The sequence below is a fragment of the Amblyraja radiata genome, chromosome 3, assembly GCF_010909765.2.
Source record: "Amblyraja radiata isolate CabotCenter1 chromosome 3, sAmbRad1.1.pri, whole genome shotgun sequence".
NCBI lineage: Eukaryota > Metazoa > Chordata > Chondrichthyes > Rajiformes > Rajidae > Amblyraja > Amblyraja radiata.
In genome coordinates, this window is record NC_045958.1 from 22,628,957 (window position 1) to 22,648,412 (window position 19,456).

At 43.6% G+C, this 19,456-nt stretch overlaps 1 protein-coding gene across 1 annotated transcript; it reads right to left on the bottom strand.

Moving 5' to 3' along the window:
• Positions 1-274: 274 nt before the first annotated feature.
• Positions 275-16,355, bottom strand: fem1c (fem-1 homolog C). The gene is made up of 2 exons (XM_033017454.1): positions 15,359-16,355; positions 275-4,165 (listed from the first exon to the last, which is right to left on the bottom strand). The coding sequence occupies exons 1-2, from the start codon at positions 15,900-15,902 to the stop codon at positions 2,856-2,858; spliced, it is 1,854 nt and encodes a 617-aa protein (XP_032873345.1). The 5' UTR covers positions 15,903-16,355; the 3' UTR covers positions 275-2,855.
• Positions 16,356-19,456: the final 3,101 nt, after the last annotated feature.

A 19,456-nucleotide genomic window follows, 5' to 3' on the forward strand; every position in this document is an offset into this window, starting at 1 on the left:
GACTGGCAAGCTTGGTTAAAAGTAGTCTGGCTGAAAACTGAAGATTCTCCAACCTGAACTCAGCTTCTGGGAAGATCATGACAAACCTTCACAACCAAAAGCTACTCAATGCTTCCATCGCATCTAACAAAACAAATTTCAATGACACCATCTTAATGCAGTCAACACCCCAACTTATTATCCTTCCCATTCCTACGATATTCCAAAGCACACTATTGAAGATAAATTTTTTCTGTGGTCACAATTTGAAAGCATCATTGTCTGCACAAAGAAGCAAATCACATAGGTACGGCACTATTTTAATGACATTAGTTGAGTGGATAAATGTTGGTTAGGATATGATCTACATTAAGGCAAAAAGGAAATGTCAAGCTGAGGACTTAACACCACTATGAGCCATATTATTGGAACAAAGATGGAAGACTTTGAAAATTAATCATTTGAGCTGAAAATTAACCTTTCATACATCATAAATCAAACCAGTTCCAAAACCCTCAGTCTCCAAAATACTTGCTTGAAGGTAATAGAGCAAGTTTATATATCAAAACACAGCAAAGTTCAGTGAACCGCCACATTGTACAAGAGAAAATGTAGCATGTTTGTATGCACCAACACCTTACACCAAAGTTATTTTCACAAGATTTAAATAGACAACCAAATAGCCCTCACCATACAGATTTAATTGCAAATTGAGCAAAAACTGCATTTTGGAAACACCATTTAAAAAAGTGAATTGTAACAATCTTTCCAGAAAATTTACTCAGAACTTTCCATCCCATTGTGTTTACAATGGTTGTCCATGCGAGAACATAGAAGATTGGTTTCACATTAAGAGATTAAACCAAGAGTTGATATATCAAGGCACTGCTAACAGCAATAGAGCAAACAAATGCCCAGAAGACCAGAGCCAAAGCAATGCTGCTCTTGACGAGTGAAATTGCAAGCCTGAAGGAATCAGAGCAAAAATATGGCAAGGAAATTAAACATGACAATAGAGTTCATCAAGGACATGCTGAAATCTTCTAAAAAGGTTGATTTTAACAAAAATTGAAAATACAGTGAATTGTAATCTGGGCATAATACAGTACTATATACTCCATAACGGCGAACAGAACTGATAAGAGTCTTGACAATGACAGTCTATTTTACCTTGAAGATCTCAGACAAATCGACTATCTTCAGTCATTATTGGCTTCCAACAGGCGATTGATGGTTACTAATGCTAGGAGCTAATCCAAGCAAATGGTAATCATGATGCTGGGAAAATTCAATAAGAAGTCACCACATATCAAATGCAAAGCATGGCGAAAAATTGTTTAGGGCAGTGACCAATGGAAATTATATGGTAGACAGATTAAACCAAAGTAGAATATGCAAGGAAATAAAGTGGATGCCTTGATATTTATCAATAAAGTTTGAATTGCAGAAAATGGATTTCAGCACAACATTGAAATAAGTGAAGACTCTACCTGTTGCCTCGGGGAAAATTTAGGGAAGCTTCGTGGAAACCTCAAAGCTTTGAAATAAATAAACAGTTAACGCAAAAAAAAAAACTGTTGCCAATTTACATCACTCGTCTGAGAACAGTAAATTTTCTACTCAAATCGAAATGTACATAATTCCCCCCCCCCCCCCGTATTGAAGTTAGTCAGCACGAGCAACTGAATTCCAGTTGCATTCACAAAATCTATTTTATAGGGTAAACGGTGCTGTAAGTACTAAATCAAACAGCAACTCTTTATATCTTTCCATCCCAAATATCAGTTGACTACACAACAATTTGACACTAGCATAGGCAAGTGCACTTTGGCATTTTATTGTGAATGCTTTATTTAAGACATACATGGCCAAACTGCCATTAATTCTCATTTCTACTGGTAAAGTGCAGAATTACAGCGATTATCTGAATCCAACAACTTTCAAAAATGTCACCCTTCCTGTTCAACAGTAATGTGGATATTGTTTATCAGATACAAATTTCGGATGAAATAGACAGCAATTATAAAGACCCCTTGGGAAGCAGGCTAACTTCACACTAAAGAAAATAAATTTTAAGTCTGATGCAAAAAGCTATTGAAAAAGATAGGGTTTCAGTAACATGTGCACCAAAGTAGCTATTACCCCCTCAGTAATAGACAAAAAGTCAAATGCAGCAACTTCAAGGGTGCAGCCCTATTTTTATGCAAAAAGCCCATAGGTACTTCCAACGGCAAACTATTTGAAATGCCTTATGCAGTTTGAAAAAAGTCTTTAAACTAAATGAACACTCAGAGGACGAGAAATATACCCAACATTCCAATCAAGTTCCAGGATCTGCATAGTGATGAGTTAACAGAGCAGTCTTTTCTCCAAGCCACTCTACTGGAAACTTAAAAGCACTTAAGGTATTGCTGATGTTAAAGCAGCAGAACAAATTATGGTCCAATGTGTTGGGTCAAAAAAAATGACAAAGCTGATTTTGTTTTAAGAAACTGGATATTGCATTAACACCAATCAGCACAAAAGGTTATAAAGACAGCTGTAAAATACAATTCCACTAATAAATACTGGAACAAAATCAAGTTCATAGGTTGTTAGAAATGCAAACTATCAATCCCAATTTTAACCAAAAACAAAGCAGCATACATCTTCAGACATCCATTAAAATACTGGTGAACAGATACGATATACTTTACACACATGCATTACCACAGTGCATTAACTGTGAGCAAGGTGACCAAGGCAGCAAAAACAACATGCGGTCAAAATTGACTAAAAGCTGCTGAATCTATTCAACATCCTTTAGCATAGAGATGTACTAAAGCACATGACCAATTTCTTCCCATATTTACAGACATTCAAAAAAAATGTTCGAATCATCTGTGAAGCAAAATGAAAGACTCCAGTTTTTCTGGAATCTGTCCTTCATACACTAATTGGTGTTTTACTATGGCACGGGCAGCAAGGCATTGCAAACTTGTATGGTTGATCGGCTGAATCAAGTTTTTCCCCATTTCCCTCTCATTCAGCAAATCACAGGCCGTTTGTTTTTGGGAGTTTGTGGTGTCGAAGTGTGCACCCGCTTTAATTAGAAGATTCATGATTTCTGGGTGATTGTTATGTGCTGCAATGTGCAATGGACTGTTGTTTTCAAAATCTCTTGCGTTGAGATCCGCTCCACACTCCAGTAACATTGCAGTGACCTGCAGAGATGGAAATTTACAAACGGGATAACGACCCACAGAAGTGGTATCTTTATCAACTGCCAGATGAAGGGGGGAAAACCCAGTCTTTCCTCGAGAGTTCAGTTTTAGAAATCTGTAGATGGTTTGCCGCTTGAGATGCTCTTGTTCAGAGCTGCATTTCACCTTCTCTAGTAAACAAATTAGATGCAAGATTATTGACAGGGCTTTGCTCAATTGCGTCAAGTCAGATGGTGCTTGTTCCTGCTTCATAGCTCTGTCTATTTCAAAGACACTTTTGCTCAATATTCCCATTAAATCACCGAAAGAAACAGAAGTTCCCAAGACTCCTTTTGTAGGGTCTTGCAGCATAAACGAAAAAAGTTCAGCGAAAGAAAGCAAACTGCTTGCTGTCATTGGACTCAGTGGATCCAGATTATTCTGTTGCATATCCAATGCATACTTCCACAAGTTGATGCACCTTTCAAAATTACCAGAATCAGCATATACAGCACCTCTATATCTTATGTAGTAAGATGTATCCGGATGTGAAGGACCCAGTATTCTCTCTCTGATTAGTAGTGCCTGCATCCTCATCTCATCTGGATCAGCAATCAATGCTTCCAACTCCTCTCCAGAGATTACTTCTTTGGCATAATCATAAGCCATTATTAACTGCTGGGGCTCAGGTTTAGCAAGTATATTAGCCCCATCACTGTATCGCATGTCCATAGCTTTCTTCCAATATTTCATTGCTCCTAACAAATCTCTCTTCTTGTCCACAAATGTAGCTCCTAGGAGCTCCAGAGCATCAATACGTTCAATTTTACTCGTTTGTGGGTGTTGAGTTAGGAAGTCCACAATGTTGGTATGACCAGTAACACTGGCAGAAAGCAATGGAGTCATTCCGTAACCATCCTTCTCCATTTTGGCTCCATATTTAAGCAGCATCTTCATGATCTCCAGGCTCCCAGATTCAGCACAGTCATGCAACGCTGTATTTCCTTTATTAAAAAAGAAAAGAAACATGAAGTCAAACTCTCTAGATTCTGCTTTAAAAAAAACATCTCTATACCTATAAAAGTCTCATCTTGTATGCATGCGTGTGGGTGTATATGTCTTTCTAACTTCGTCAAAACAGCACGATAGCGCAGAAAATTTAACAGATTATTAATCACATTAACCTTGACAAAATAAACTGCTTCACTTCACATTTCACGCTATATTTCACAAGTGAGTATTTTAAAAATAGTCAAAACCAGGTTTTCAAACGGCAAACCTTCAACCCGCTTCGAGTGAAGTCACAAAGGGTGGTGGGCGGCCACCAGCTCCTGTGACATCAGGGGGAGGGACGTATTTAAATCAACTTTTTCCAACCCGGGCTACTACCAGCGACGCATCGAGACCACGCTGGTGAAGGAGACATCCAGACCGCAGCGGTGAGCCTTGCGACGATGTGCGAGGGTAGTTGCCACGTCTACACTCCCTCTCTCTACCCCCTCTCCCACCCCCTCCCTCCCCCTCTCTCTCTCTACCCCCCCCCTCTCTCTCTCTACCCCCTCTCTCTACCTCCCTCCCAACGGGTCTGCACTTGGTCTAGTGCTAAAAAAAAGTGATATTTTAATTATGCCGTTGTTTTCATATTGATAAAACAAGCGAAAACTTTTGGGTTCAGTAAAACAAAATCTATAAGATTCTATGTGTGTACAACTCATTCTTCCACCCAGGTGGCAGTTCTAGCACCATCTGTGGAACCAAAAATATACATAAACAAGGAACTGCCGATGCCCGTTTACATTTAAAAAATGCTTGAGTAATTCAGCAGGTCAGGCAGCATCCCTGGAGAACATGGATAGATGACACTTCAGGTCAGTGCCCTTCAGACTGAGCCAAAAGAACAGTCTGTTTTTGGTCAAGATCTTGCATCAGGACATAGTAGAGGAAAGACAGCTAGTACAAGAGATTACAGAAAGAGGAGAGGACGGGGTTGACTGGTAAATAAGTGGAACCAAAGGAGAAGACATGGGTAGATGGATCCATGTAGAGGAGGGAGAAGGGTCGATTTGGGAGATCGTTGTATTGGTTAGTAGGAAAAGACACAAGAAGGGTAAAGAAGAGAGCACATTTACAGTGAACTCCAGTTCCATGTGAAAGTGCCAAGGGACCGAGGTGGGCAAGTAGGGCTAAATGAACCAAGGATCACAGGATTGGGTGCACTTTGCGAACGCAGAGAATGGGGAGGGGAAGATGTGACTGCTGGTGGGATTCCATGGTGACAAAAAATAATGCGCTGGATGCAAAGGTTGGTAGGGTGAAAGGCATAGAATAAGGGAACTATCTCTGTCCAGGGATGTGTGGAAATATGCGCATACAGGAAATTGAGGAAGTGTGGGCGAGGGCTCCATCAACTACAGTGAAGGGAAAACCACGTTTCCCAACAAGGAGACCATTTCAGATATCCCGAAAGAGAAAGCCAAGTCTCATCTTGAGAACAGATGTGGAGACGGAGATACTGAGAAAAAAGGACAGCATCCTTACGAGTAACAGGGTGGGAGAAAATTGTGACAGTCTGTGTGTTCACCAGAAATATCAGTAAATAGTTTTAATTTTGTTACCGTCCCAGAAAAGGGAGAGATGTCAGAAACTGTCCAAATGAATTTGAAATAGAAATTCACAGTGAAGGAGATAAAATTGTCATGTCCATTGTCATGGCTGGGGCTTTGATTTGTAAAAGTTGGGGAGAGGAAAAAAAATAGAGATGTTGTTTGGGTAAGTAAAAGGTCTGCCAGGCAGATGACAGTATTGATGGAGTGGCGATGGTTGAGGCTTGATAGAAACATTGAAAATAGGTGCAGGAGTAGGCCGTTCGGCCCCTCGAGCCTACACCGCCATTCAATATGATCATGGCTGATCATCCAACTCAGTATCCTGTACCTGCCCTCTCTCCATACCCCCTGATCCCTTCAGCCACAAGGGCCACATCTAACTCCCTCTTAAATATAGCCAATGAACTGGCCTCAACTACCTTCTGTGGCAGGGAGTTCCAGAGATTCACCACTCTCTGTGTGAAAAATGTTTTTCTCATCTCGGTCCTAAGGGATTTCCCCTTTATCCTTAAACTGTGACCCCTTGTCCTGGACTTCCCCAACATCGGGAACAATCTTCCTGCATCTAGCCTGTCCAACCCCTTAAGAATTTTGTAAGTTTCTATAAGATCCCCCCTCAATCTTCTAAATTCTAGCGAGTACAAGCCGAGTCTATCCAGTCTTTCTTCATATGAAAGTCCTGACATCTCAGTAATCAGTCTGGTGAACCTTCTCTGTACTCCCTCTATGGCAAGAATGTATTTCCTCAGATTTGGAGATCAAAACTGTACGCAATACTCCAGGTGTGGTCTCACCAAGACCCTGTACAACTACAGTAGAATCTCCCTGCTCCTATACTCAAATCCTTTTGCTACGAATGCCAACATGCCATTCGCTTTCTTCACTGCCTGCTGCACCTGCATGCCTACCTTCAATGACTGATGTACCATGACACCCAGGTCTCGTTGCATCTCCCCTTTTCCTAATCGGCCACCATATAACCATATAACAATTACAGCACGGAAACAGGCCATCTCGGCCCTTCTAGTCCGTGCCGAACACGTATTCTCCCCTAGTCCCATCTACCTGCACTCAGACCATAACCCTCCATTCCATTCCCGTCCATATAACTATCCAATTTATTTTTAAATGATAAAATCGAACCTGCCTCCGCCACCTTCACTGGAAGCTCATTCCACACAGCTACCACTCTCTGAGTAAAGAAGTTCCCCCTCATGTTACCCCTAAACTTCTGTCCCTTAATTCTCAAGTCATGTCCTCTTGTTTGAAACTTCCCTACTCTCAGTGGGAAAAGCTTATCCACGTCAACTCTGTCTATCCCTCCTATCATTTTAAAGACCTCTATCAAGTCCCCCCTTAACCTTCTGCGCTCCAAAGAATACAGACCTAACTTGTTCAACCTTTCTCTGTAACTTAGTTGCTGAAACCCAGGCAACATTCTAGTAAATCTCCTCTGTACTCTCTCTATTTTGTTGACATCCTTCCTAAAATTAGGCGACCAAAATAGTACACCATACTCCAGAATTGGCCTCACCAATGCCTTGTACAATTTTAACATTACATCCCAACTTCTATACTCAATGCTCTGATTTATAAAGGGCAGCACACCAAAAGCTTTCTTTACCACCCAATCTACATGAGATTCCACCTTCAGGGAACTGTGCAGTTATTCCCAGATCCCTCTGTTCACCTGCATTCTTCAATTCCCTACCATTTACCATGTATGTCCTATTTTGATTTGTCCTGCCAAGATGTAGCACCTCACATTTATCAGCATTAAATTCCATCTGCCATCTTTCAGCCCACTCTTCCAACTGGCATAAATCTCTCTGTAGACTTTGAAAATCTACTTCATTATCCACAACACCACCTATCTTAGTATCATCTGCATACTTACTAATCCAATTTACCACACCATCATCCAGATCATTGATGTACATGACAAACACCAGTGGACCCAACACAGATCCCTGTGGCACCCCACTAGTCACTGGCCTCCAACCTGACAAACAGCCATCCACCATTACTCTCTGGCATCTCCCATTCAGCCCCCACTACCGATGTTAGACTAACTGGTCTGTAATACCCCGTTTTCTCTTTTCTTCCCTTTTTAAAAAGTGGGGTTACATTAGCAACCCTCCAATCCTCAGGAACTACTCCAGAATCTAAGGAGTTTTGAAAAATGATTACTAATGCATCCACTATTTCCGGGGCTACTTCCTTAAGGCTTTTAATCCATTCAATTTGTCCTAACACCACTTCCGGCTAACCTGGATTTCACTCAGTTCCTCCATCTCATTTGACCCGCGGTCTCCTGCTATTTCCGGCAGATTATTTATGTCTTCCTTAGTGAAGACGGAACCAAACTAGTTATTCAATTCGTCTGCCATGTCCTTGTTCCCCATGATCAATTCACCTGTTTCTGACTGCAAGGGACCTACATTTGTTTTAACTAATCTCTTTCTCTTCACATATCTATTAAAACTTTTGCAGTCAGTTTATGTTCCCTGCCAGTTTCCTTTCATAATCTATTTTCCCTTTCCTAATTAAGCCCTTTGTCCTCCTCTGCTAGACTCTGAATTTATCCCAGTCCTCTGGCAGGCTGCTTTTTCTGGCTAATTTGTACGCTTCATCTTTTGTTTTGATACTATCCTTGATTTCCCTTGTTATCCATGGATGCACTACCTTCCCCGATTTATTATTCTGATAGGAGGCAACATACAGTTTATCCATTTATCTTTCTTCCTATGCAGTTCTCATGGTTTTCAAGCACTTGCACATTATTCCAACCACTAACTTCCACTCAATGCCAAGGAATAAATTGTAATTTTTTCAGGAAGATCTGCAAAGTATCTAATAATACTGTAAACTTCCCAAATTCTATGGGGAAGGGGCCGCGGCTTTATATTAAATTTTTATCAGTTATATTTATAGAATCGCACGTTAATGTTTCTTACTGAACCAGATAAGTAAACGTACAGAATATTATTTCATTCACCTGAATTATTGCAGATCCAAGCCTATCAAGAAGCAGATTGCAAAATTGCAACTTTTATTGAAGAAAGAATGTTAAACTCAGATCTCAATGATAAAAATTAATGGAAAAGATACTTAGAGATAATATATATAAGCATCTGCATAAACAGGGTCTGATTAGGAACAGTCAACATGGATTTGTGCCTGGAAGGTCATGTTTGACTAATCTTCTTGAATTTTTTGAAGAGGTTACTAGGGAAATTGACGAGGGTAAAGCAGTGGATGTTGTCTATATGGACTTTAGTAAGGCCTTTGACAAGGTTCCTCATGGAAGGTTGGTTAAGAAGGTTAAACTGTTGGGTATAAATGCAGGAATAGCAAGATGGATTCAGCAGTGGCTGAATGGGAGAAGCCAGAGGGTAATGGTGGATGGCTGTTTGTCGGGTTGGAGGCAGGTGACTAGTGGGGTGCCTCAGGGATCTGTGTTGGGTCCTTTGTTGTTTGTCATGTACATCAATGATCTGGATGAAGGGGTGGTAAATTGGATTAGTAAGTTTGCAGATGATACCAAGATAGGGGGTGTTGTGGATAATGAAGAGGACTTCCAAAGTCTACAGAGTGATTTAGGCCATTTGGAAAAATGGGCTGAAAGATGGCAGATGGAGTTTAATGCTGATAAATGTGAGGTGTTACACCTTGGCAGGACAAATCAAAATAGGACGTACATGATAAATGGTAGGGAATTGAAGAATACAGTTGAACAGAGGGATCTGGGAATAACCGTGCATAGTTCCTTGAAGGTGGAATCTCATATAGATAGGGTGGTAAAGAAAGCTTTTGGTATGCTAGCCTTTATAAATCAGAGCATTGAGTATAGAAGCTGGGATGTAATGTTAAAATTGTACAAGGCATTGGTGAGACCAAATCTGGAGTATGGTGTACAATTTTGGTCGCCCAATTATAGGAAGGATGTCAACAAAATAGAGAGAGTACAGAGGAGATTTACTAGAATGTTACCTGGGTTTCAACAACTAAATTAGAGATAGGTTGAATAAGTTAGGTCTTTATTCTCTGGAGCGCAGAAGGTTAAGGGGGGACTTGATAGAGGTCTTTAAAATGATGAGAGGGATAGACAGAGTTGACGTGATCAAGCTTTTCCCTTTGAGAATAGGGAAGATTCAAACAAGAGGACATGACTTCAGAATTAAGGGACAGAAGTTTAGGGGTAACATGAGGGGGAACTTCTTTACTCAGAGAGTGGTAGCGGTGTGGAATGAGCTTCCAGTGGAAGTGGTGGCGGCAGGTTCGTTGGTATCATTTAAAAATAAATTGGATAGGCATATGGATGAGAAGGGAATGGAGGGTTATGGTATGAGTGCAGGCAGGTGGGACTATGGGAAAAAAGTTGTTCGGCACGGACTTGTAGGGCCGAGATGGCCTGTTTCCGTGCTGTAATTGTTATATGGTTAAAAGGGTATTTTCCACTGAATCAATGATTTCAAAAATTAGGAAAGAAAATACCAAATATGCAATTTGGGCAATATAGTTACATGCATACATTATATTGTCTACTTCATCGTCTTCTTACACAAGATGAATACCAAGTGTAATTACCTTAACTTAAAATGTAATATAAAAACAATTTGTATACATATTAAATTATAAACGTATATAATTTGAGTAGCTTGCAATATTATTAGATAATTTGCAGATCTCCCAGAAAATTTATACCCTAGCATTGAGAAATTGGAACTTGAATAGTTGGAATAATTACTCCAAAATAGTATTTAATTTGTCTCTACCACTATATACACCTTCACCAAACAATGAAGTTGCTAACTGTTCAAGGACTAGTCCCAGAATATCCATCGAAATATAGGGATTACATTATCCCAACAATTCCTGGATCACCCTCCGTAATGCATAAACCAACACACTGCTGGCACAGCCAGTTCAGATGAATTTACTCAATTGCAAGTACCTTCTGATTTTAAAAAGGTCTGTCTATATTTTTCTGAAATACCTCCATTGCTTCATTAGGCCCATCTCCAAAATGCTTTCTATAATGCAGGGAGGGCACGTCCAATTGTCTCCAAACATTTAAATATTTGTCTTTGTAAAAAGTATTGGCAGCAGTGCTTTCAGCAGTAAAAGTTCTGAGCTCTAATTCTCTTCCAACCTCCTTAGAGATTGTAAATATCATCCTACCCAATTTCTTTTACATTGATCAACGCCAAATAAAATCTGATAACACCTGGAACACCAAACTATAATAAATGCAAGCTGTTAAGAAAGTATAACCAACCCCAAAAAATCCAACGCCAAAATCTAAGAGAAAACATTTAAAAGTTATTTTTGGGATGCGTCAGTTTATGACAAATCCAAATTGCACTACCATGAATTAATGAATTTTTAATTCATTTGGGAACTGGTAGCAAACATTTGTTAAGTGTGGTGGTTTGTCAAGTACACATTCTATTAGACAGCACGCAGAACCAACAAACAATAAAGATACTACAATAAATTGCTACATCAGGATAAATTGTCTTAAAAGGAAAAATTCAAGGTCATTGCGTCCTCAAGGGCCTGTCGTCCTACAAATTACGACGGTGCGCTGATGGTTGACCGAGTAATTGGGTAAACTGAAATAGGTAAAAAATTAAATGGGGACCTTTGCCCTTGAAACGGCTGTTGTAGTTCATTAATCCATGCAAAAGAATCCCAAAGCAGTCTGAAGAAGGGTCCTGAACCAAAACACCACTTATCCATGTTCTCCAGAGATGCTGCTTGACCTGCTGAGTTATTTCGGCATTTTGTGTCCCACCAGAGTCCTGTCGCATCAAGCAGATGTCGGGAATTTGGGAAGCAAATCCTTTGGCCTTGGTTATCCAGTCCCTTAACTAATCTTAGCAACACCTATTAAGCACTAGTCTACGGTCCAATTTCACCACTAGCCCAAAAAAGGACACTTCATTTGATGTGAATTATCATTTTGACTATTCATTAGTGGATCCAGACCCGATGTAGATAGTTCAACAAGGAATGCTCAATAAAGTAGCCATTGACAGTGGTGACAGCTACAGTGATACCTTCTAACAACTACAGCCATCTATCTTTCGGCCAGATGCAACACCAAATATTTTCTCCTAAATTTCAGATTTAGTGAATGCTAATTTTATTGGGGTTATTTATTTATTAACTTTGTTTATTATCATCTATGTGTTTTATATTTACATGCCTGCAATGCAAGAACATTATTCCATTGTCAGTACATATGACAGTTAAACACCTGACTGTCTCAACCCTACTTCTGAGCAGACAAAGCACACCAGTGACAATTAGTTGAGCTATGAGAGTCACTGGAGCTACTTCGACTTTAAATAATCTTAAGCAAAATTTATTAAACAAAAGCACTCATGATCTCAAAACTCACAAAGCTACCCTCATAGCTCCAGTGACTAAAGTTCAAAGTTCTATCCTGACCTTCCCCATTGTCTGTATTGGGTTTGCACGTTTCCCTGTAACTGCTGGGGAGAGCAAACACAAAAAGGTATTTTATATAAAGCCCTGGAGATTAGTCATTCCTTCTGATAAAAAGATTTCTTCATATTAAGCTGTCATGTAAATAACCAAAGTATTTTCAATAACTTTGTGAATTTTCCAATGACAGTATAAGTTTTGCTTTATTACAAACAAAAAAGAGATTGATTTACATAGAAACATAGAAAATAGGTGCAGGAGTAGGCCATTCGGCCCTTCGAGCCTGCACCGCCATTCAATATGATCATGGCTGATCATTTAATTCAAATTACCTTTCAACTGGAAAAAGATGTATTTATATTTGCTTCAATTGCTTCCATAGATCTGGAGCAGGAAGGAAACATATGCTGCACCAAACACACACACAGTATTCAGATACCCATATCTACCAACAGTGCCCTCCATAATGTTTGGGACAAAGACCCGTCATTTATTGATTTGCCTCTGTAATCCACACTTTGAGATTTGTAATAGAAAAAAAAATCACATTTGGTTAAAGTGCACATTGTCAGATTTTAATAAAGGCCATTTTTATACATTTTGGTTTCACCATGTAGAAATTACAGCAGTGCTTATACATTTCAGGGCACCCATAATGTTTGGGACATAGCAATGTCATGTAAATGAAAGTAGTCATGTTTAGTATTTTGTTGCATTTCCTTTACATGCAATGACTGCTTGACGTCTGCGATTTATGGACATCACCAGTTGCTGGGTGTCTTCTCTGGTGATGCTCGGCCAGGCCTGTATTGCAGCCATCTTTAGCTTATGCTTGCTTTGTGGGCTAGTCCCCTTCAGTTTTCTCTTTAGCATGTAAAAGGCATGCTCAATTGGGTTCAGATCGGGTGATTGACTTGGCCACTCAAGAATTGGCCATTTTTTAGTTTTGAAAAACTCCTTTGTTGCTTTAGCAGTATGTTTGGGATCATTGTCTTGCTGTAGAATGAACCGCTGCCCAATGAGTTTTGTGGCATTTGTTTGAACTTGAGCAGATAGGATGTGTCTATACACTTCAGAATTCATTATTCTACTACCATCAGCAGTTGTATCATCAATGAAGGTAAGCGGGCCAGTACCTTCAGCAGCCATACGTGCCCAGGCCATAACACCCCCACCACCATGTTTTACAGATGAGGTGGTATGCTTTGGATCTTGTGCAGTTCCTTCTCTCCTCCATACTTTGCTCTTGCCATCACTCTGCTATAAGTTAATCTTTGTCTCATCTCTCCACAAGGCCTTTTTCCAGAACTGTGATTGCTCTTTTAAGTAATTCTTGGCAAACTGTAACCTGGCCATCCTATTTTTGTGGCCATCCGGTGGTTTGGGGTGGAAGATTGCAACCTTCATGTGGTCAGTCCTGTTTCGACAAATGCAATCAACCCGGCGTGCACAATCAAATAGAACAAGTTGTCCTACAACTTTAGACTGTGCACACCATATGCAAGAAAATCCAGTGGTTTGCATCTTGCAGTGCAGCCTCTGTATTTCTGTTCATGAAGTCTTCTGCGCTCAGTAGCCATTGACAAATCCACACCTGACTCCCGAAGAGTGTTTCTGATGTGTCGGACAGGTGCTTGGGGATTTTTCTTTATTATAGAGAGAATTCTTCCGTCATCAGCTGTGGAGGTCCTTGGCCTTTGTGATTAGTAAGCTCACCAGTGCTCTCTTTCTTCTTAATGATGGTCCAAACAGTTGATTTTGGTATGTTTAAGGTTTGACTGATGTCTCTAAGTTTTATTCTTGTTTCTCAGTCTCATAATGGCTTGATAAACAGCTTATGTTGATAAGACTGGAGGAAAGACTAGGTGCTCTGGAGGAAAGACTAGCTCTCTTACACCTGCATTAAAGAGGCATTTAAACACACCTGAGCAATTACAAACACTTGTGAAGCCATGTGTCCAAACATTATGGTGCCCTGAAATGGGGGGACGATGTATAAACACAGCTGTAATTTCTACATGGGGAAACCCAAATGTATAAAAATACCCTTTAATAAAATCTGACAATGTGCACTTTGGCCACATGTGATTTTTTCTATTACAAATCTTAAATTGTGGAGTACAGAGGCAAATAAATACATGATGGGTCTTTGTCCCAAACATTATGGAGGGCGCTGTATATCAATTGTACTGTTGATATCAAATGAAATGCCACAACTGAGTACAATCTAAACTGGGGCATTCCTACTCTTGAGATTGATCATTGCACATTGTAGACTTTAGAACAAATTTAAGTCATAATGTACAATTTATCACAAATGCAAATCAATGCCTCAGATGTTTATCCACACATACATGTTCAATGTTGATTCTTTCCCAGCAAATGAGTTTTCAGCAAACCCTATTTATAACTTTCACTCAAGGATATTCAAATGTTATAATGGCCTGCTCTTGAAATTAATCTCTGGTTTTAAAAAAGTGACTATGTAATCTCAAGTAAAAATGATTAAACGACAGCACTCACGTTCTTAAACCTCACGAAGTATAAAAACGTTCACAGGAAGACTGTGTAAAACAAAACCTAATTTGGAATTGAAATAACCAATATTACATAACCGACAATTTAGTGAAATCACTAAAATGTGATTCTGTTACAAGTTTTGGAAACATTTTCTCGCAGGGTGAGAAAAGCAAATTTGTAAGTTATTTTTATTTTTTATTAAAGTCCACAAGCGGAAAGTCCCACTTTATGACGCTGTCACCACCACGTTTGGAGAAAGAGGTTAAAAACAGGCACAGATCTGCTCGAACAACCGTGGGTCCGCGACACAAAGGATGGGAGAGAGTCGGGGAGGGGGAGAGAGAGAGAGAGAGAGAGATAGAGGCGGGGGAGGAGGAAGGGGCAGAGAGGGGCCAGCTGAAGGGGGAAGATGGGGGCTAGGGGAGGAGGAAGAAGAGGAAACGGAGGGCCAGGGGAGGAGGATGGGGAAGAAGAGGAAGGGGCAGAGGAGGAGCAAGGGGCAGGGGAGTAGGAAGAGGGGGCCAGTGGAGGAGGAAGGGGCAGGGGTCGTGGGAGTAGGAAGAGGGGGCCAGGGGAAGAGGAAGGGAGGCCATGGGGCCTCCGTCGCATCAGTACCTTTGACGCTCTTGCGATTGACATCGGCCCCCTTCTCCAGCAAGTACTTGGCGATGTCTCGGTGGCCCTTGTAGCAGGAGATCATCAGGCAAGTGTGGCCGTGCCTGTTGGCTACCTCCATGTCGGCGCGGTGCTCGATCAGATGCTTGACGATGTCCAGGTGGCCGTCGAAGCAGGCGGCCCGCAGCGGCGTCGAGTTGGTCAGGGTGGTGTTGTTGACGGACGCGCCGTGCTCCAACAGCGACCTCACCACAGACAGGTGGCCGGCGGCCGAGGCGGCCCACAGCGGCGGCGCCCCCTCGATCGTCTCGCCGTCGAAGTTGACGGAGCCGCCGAGTTCCACGTCCGCTCCGCACTCCTCCAGCAAGTAGACCACCACGTCCAGGTGGCCGTAGCGGGCCGCCATCAGCAGCGCCGTGGCGCCGTTGGTCTTCTCGGCCGCCAGCACCGACACCTCGTCGCGGCTCTTGGCGGTCAGCAGCTTCTGCAGCAGCCGCAGCTTGCCGTCGCGGGCCGCGTTGAACACGGCCGTCTTGAAGTCCATGCTGGTCGGGTCGGGTCCGGGCGATCGGCTCGGCCCGGCCCTGGAGCGAGCGCCTGCTGCCTGCCCGCCCGCGCGATCCCTCAGCCCAACGGCCGCTCGCTCACTCTATCGCTCGTCCCTTCCCTCCGCTCTCGGCCCAGGCCGGCGCCTCGCTGCCTCCCGCCGCACTTGCCGCAACTTTTTCCTCGAGTTTGACCGCCTCTAGCCTCCCTTCCGCCGGGGGAGGTCACCGCACGTTCATTTTTATTTCCGGGATGGCCTTTCTCTCCGTCTCTCGGCAGTCTGTAAGTCTCGGCTGTAACTGGGCAGGTGTGTTGACCGCCTTTCCCTTCGCGGCGGCGGCGGCAGCGGCAGCGGCAGTCGTGCCCGGGACACTTGTCTTGAGCCGTTGAGAAGGAAGGGAGCGAGCGGACGGGTGCGAGCGAGCAAGTGAGTGAATTGCCGCGCGAGAGGCAGAGCGACGGAAGTTGGACCGCTGCCTGATTGACAGGCCGCGTAGCCAATAAGGGCGGACGCCGCGGAAAGCACGGGGTCCGGTCGGCGAACGCGACTCATTGTGACGCGGAGAGATCCGGTTTCTATGGTGTCCAGGAGCCAATGGGAGAGCGGGACTCCCGGGGAGAGGCTGCCTTGGAGCAGACGGTGCACAGCCAGCACCATCTAGTGTGCACCAAGGTGTACTTCCCACCCACTAACTCTATCCATTTAGATGAAATGCGGAGGAAGGAACTGCAGATGCTCGTTTAAAGGCCCAAAAAGCTGGAATAATTCAGCGGGTCAGACAGCATCTCTGGAGAAAAGGATTAGGTAACGTTTCGGGTTTGAAGAAAGGTCACGACCCGAACCATCACTTTTCCACCCGAGAAGCTGTCTGACCATCTTTTTGTATCTGCCTTATATTTATATGAAACTTTTGGGTCTATTTTGTCTTGAATTATATTCCACTTTCTTGCCCAACAATTGCTTCCTGCAGCGCCTCCATCTAAATGTTATTTCCTCGTATTAAGTTAATAGCAAGTATCAAGGTTTCCCTTTTAACAAAAGGGTAACATACTATCCTGATGAAATGTTTCCAGGCATTTGGGGAATTTACTTTCATATATGCCGGGTTTCTGATTACCTAATATGGAAAATACATATTCTCCCACGTTGAAATAATTATAAAGGAACACAGACAGTGGCCGTTATTACTTCAAGAACATATGTCTTTACCTGGACTCATTGTAAGGGAAATGCATTCGAGTTTATTGTCATATGCACAAATTCGGTGAGGTACAGGTGCAATTAAAAAGTTGCTTCAAACAGCACGAAGAGCACATGGACACAGACAACACACACTCAAATATAAATTGTACATATCTTATCTATATGCTTTTTAAACTCTGTGTGTGTGCCATTTTGCCTTTGAAACGTATCTCCTCGAAAACCAGACGCAAAAACGCGGAGATTTTTACATATTTCAGTAGGGATTTAACTTATGATTTCAAAAATCCACTCCTCTCTAAATTTGCTCAATTATTTCCCCAGATTTTGAATAAAATTGTTCACAAAACTCACTTTAAAAAAAATTATCACCGCTTGCTGACGTCACAATGCCCACCAATCAAGGCCCACCTGCCTCCTGTCCTCCCCCCCCCCTCCGCCACTGTGGATTAATGCAGCTGCTGTCAACGCGCATGCAGCACCCCCCCCCCCCCCCATTCTTCAAAAGGCGCAGAAAGAAAGATCTTTGTTCTGCAGATTCGGAGGTGAGCGTTGCTCACGTGCTGAAGGTTCTCCTCACGGTCGGTGCAGCTCATGAAGCCCCGCCCCTCCCCTAAACCCCATTCCCCCTTCCGCTCCACTACCCCCTTACCTCCACCCCATCCCCTCCCAACCCTCTCCCCCTCCCTTCCCCTCCACCTTTCCCTCTCTCCACCCTCTCTCTCCTCCCCTCTCTCTTACCCCTGCTCCCCCACCCTCCCCCTTCACCCACCCTCCCTCCCTCTCCTCCACCCCCTCTCCCTCTCTTGCCCTTCTGTCTCTGCTCCTTTCTCTCTGTCTCTCCCCATTCTCTCTCTGCCCTCACGCTCTACCCCTCCCTCTCTAGACGCGCCTGTGAGTTGGGGGCTATGCATCAGTGGATAGGGCTGTTATGGGGTAAAAGGAGCAAATTAATAATATTAATATAATATCAAGGGGGGTAGTTAGCGTGTGTGCGGGGGGGGGGGGGGGGGGGGGTAGTTCCCACAACCACACGTTGTCTGCACTTGGTCAAGTGACTATTAAAACTCTCGTGTTGGTTTGTTGGTTCATACGGATTCTATTTCGCGAATATTCGTTTAATGCATTTGTGGATCTAGTCCTCCACCCTTTGCCGTAATGGAGAAATCTTTACATATTCCCCACTTTTTTAGTACAAAACATCAAAAAATATTAAAATCAAAGTGTTGCATGTCTCAGTGCCATCTCACATATGTCCAATCCCAATGGATCACATTTACATATGACATCACAATGGGACAGGGGTTGGAGATTGCAACCTTCACGTGGTCCCACGAATGCAATCAACCTGGCGTGCACAATCATATACGATCAAATTGAGCAAGTTGTCCTACCCCCCTCTCTACCCCCTCCCCCTCCACTCTGCCTCCCCCTTCCACCTCTACCCCTCCTATCCTCCCCCCCTCGCCACCATCGCCTCACGTCCATCACCTCTTCTCTCCCCCTCTACTTTCTCCCCTCTACTCTCGCTCCTCCTCCCTCCCTCCCCCCCCTCCCCCTCCCTTTCCCCCTCCAATCTCTCTCCACCTCCCCCTCTTCCCCACCTCTACCACCCTCTCTTCCCTCCTCTCCCTCCCCCCTCTACCGCCCTCCACCAATTCTACTCCCCCTCTTCATCCTCCCCTCTTCTCTCCCCCTCCACCTCCCCCTCCTCTACTCTCCCCCTCCAACTCTTCTCTCCCCTCCCTCCCCCTCACTCACCCCCTCTACTCTCTCTCTCCCCTCTAATCTCTATCTCTCCCCTCTAATCTATCTCTACCCCTCCCTCCCACCCCCTGCCTTTCCCCCACTCCCTGCCAATCTCTCTCCACCTCCCTCCCCAATCCTCATCCCCTCACTTCCCCCCTTCCATCCCCTCCCCACTATCCCCCCTCACCTCCCCATTCCCTATTCTCCTCACCCCTCTCCATCTCCCCCTCTCCCCATGTCCTCCCCCTCCCACTCCCCATCCTCCTCCTTCCCCTCCTCCCTTCCCAATGTTCCCCTTCTCTACCCCTCATCCCTCTCTCCCCTCCTCTCTCCACCCCCCCCCGCTCTCTCCCTTCCTCCTCCTCCTCTCCGCCCCCCCTCTCTCCCCCTCCTCCTCCCTCCCCCTCTCTCCCCCTCCTCCTCCCTCCCCCCTTTCTCTTCCCTCCCACTCTCTCTTGCTCTCACCTCTACTCTCTCTCCCCTCTACTCTCTCTCCCCTCTACTCTCTCTCCCCTCTAATCTCTATTCCCCTCCCTCCCACCCCCTGCCTTCCCCCCACTCTCCCTTCTCTCTCCCCCCCTCTCTCCCCCCTTCCACTCTCT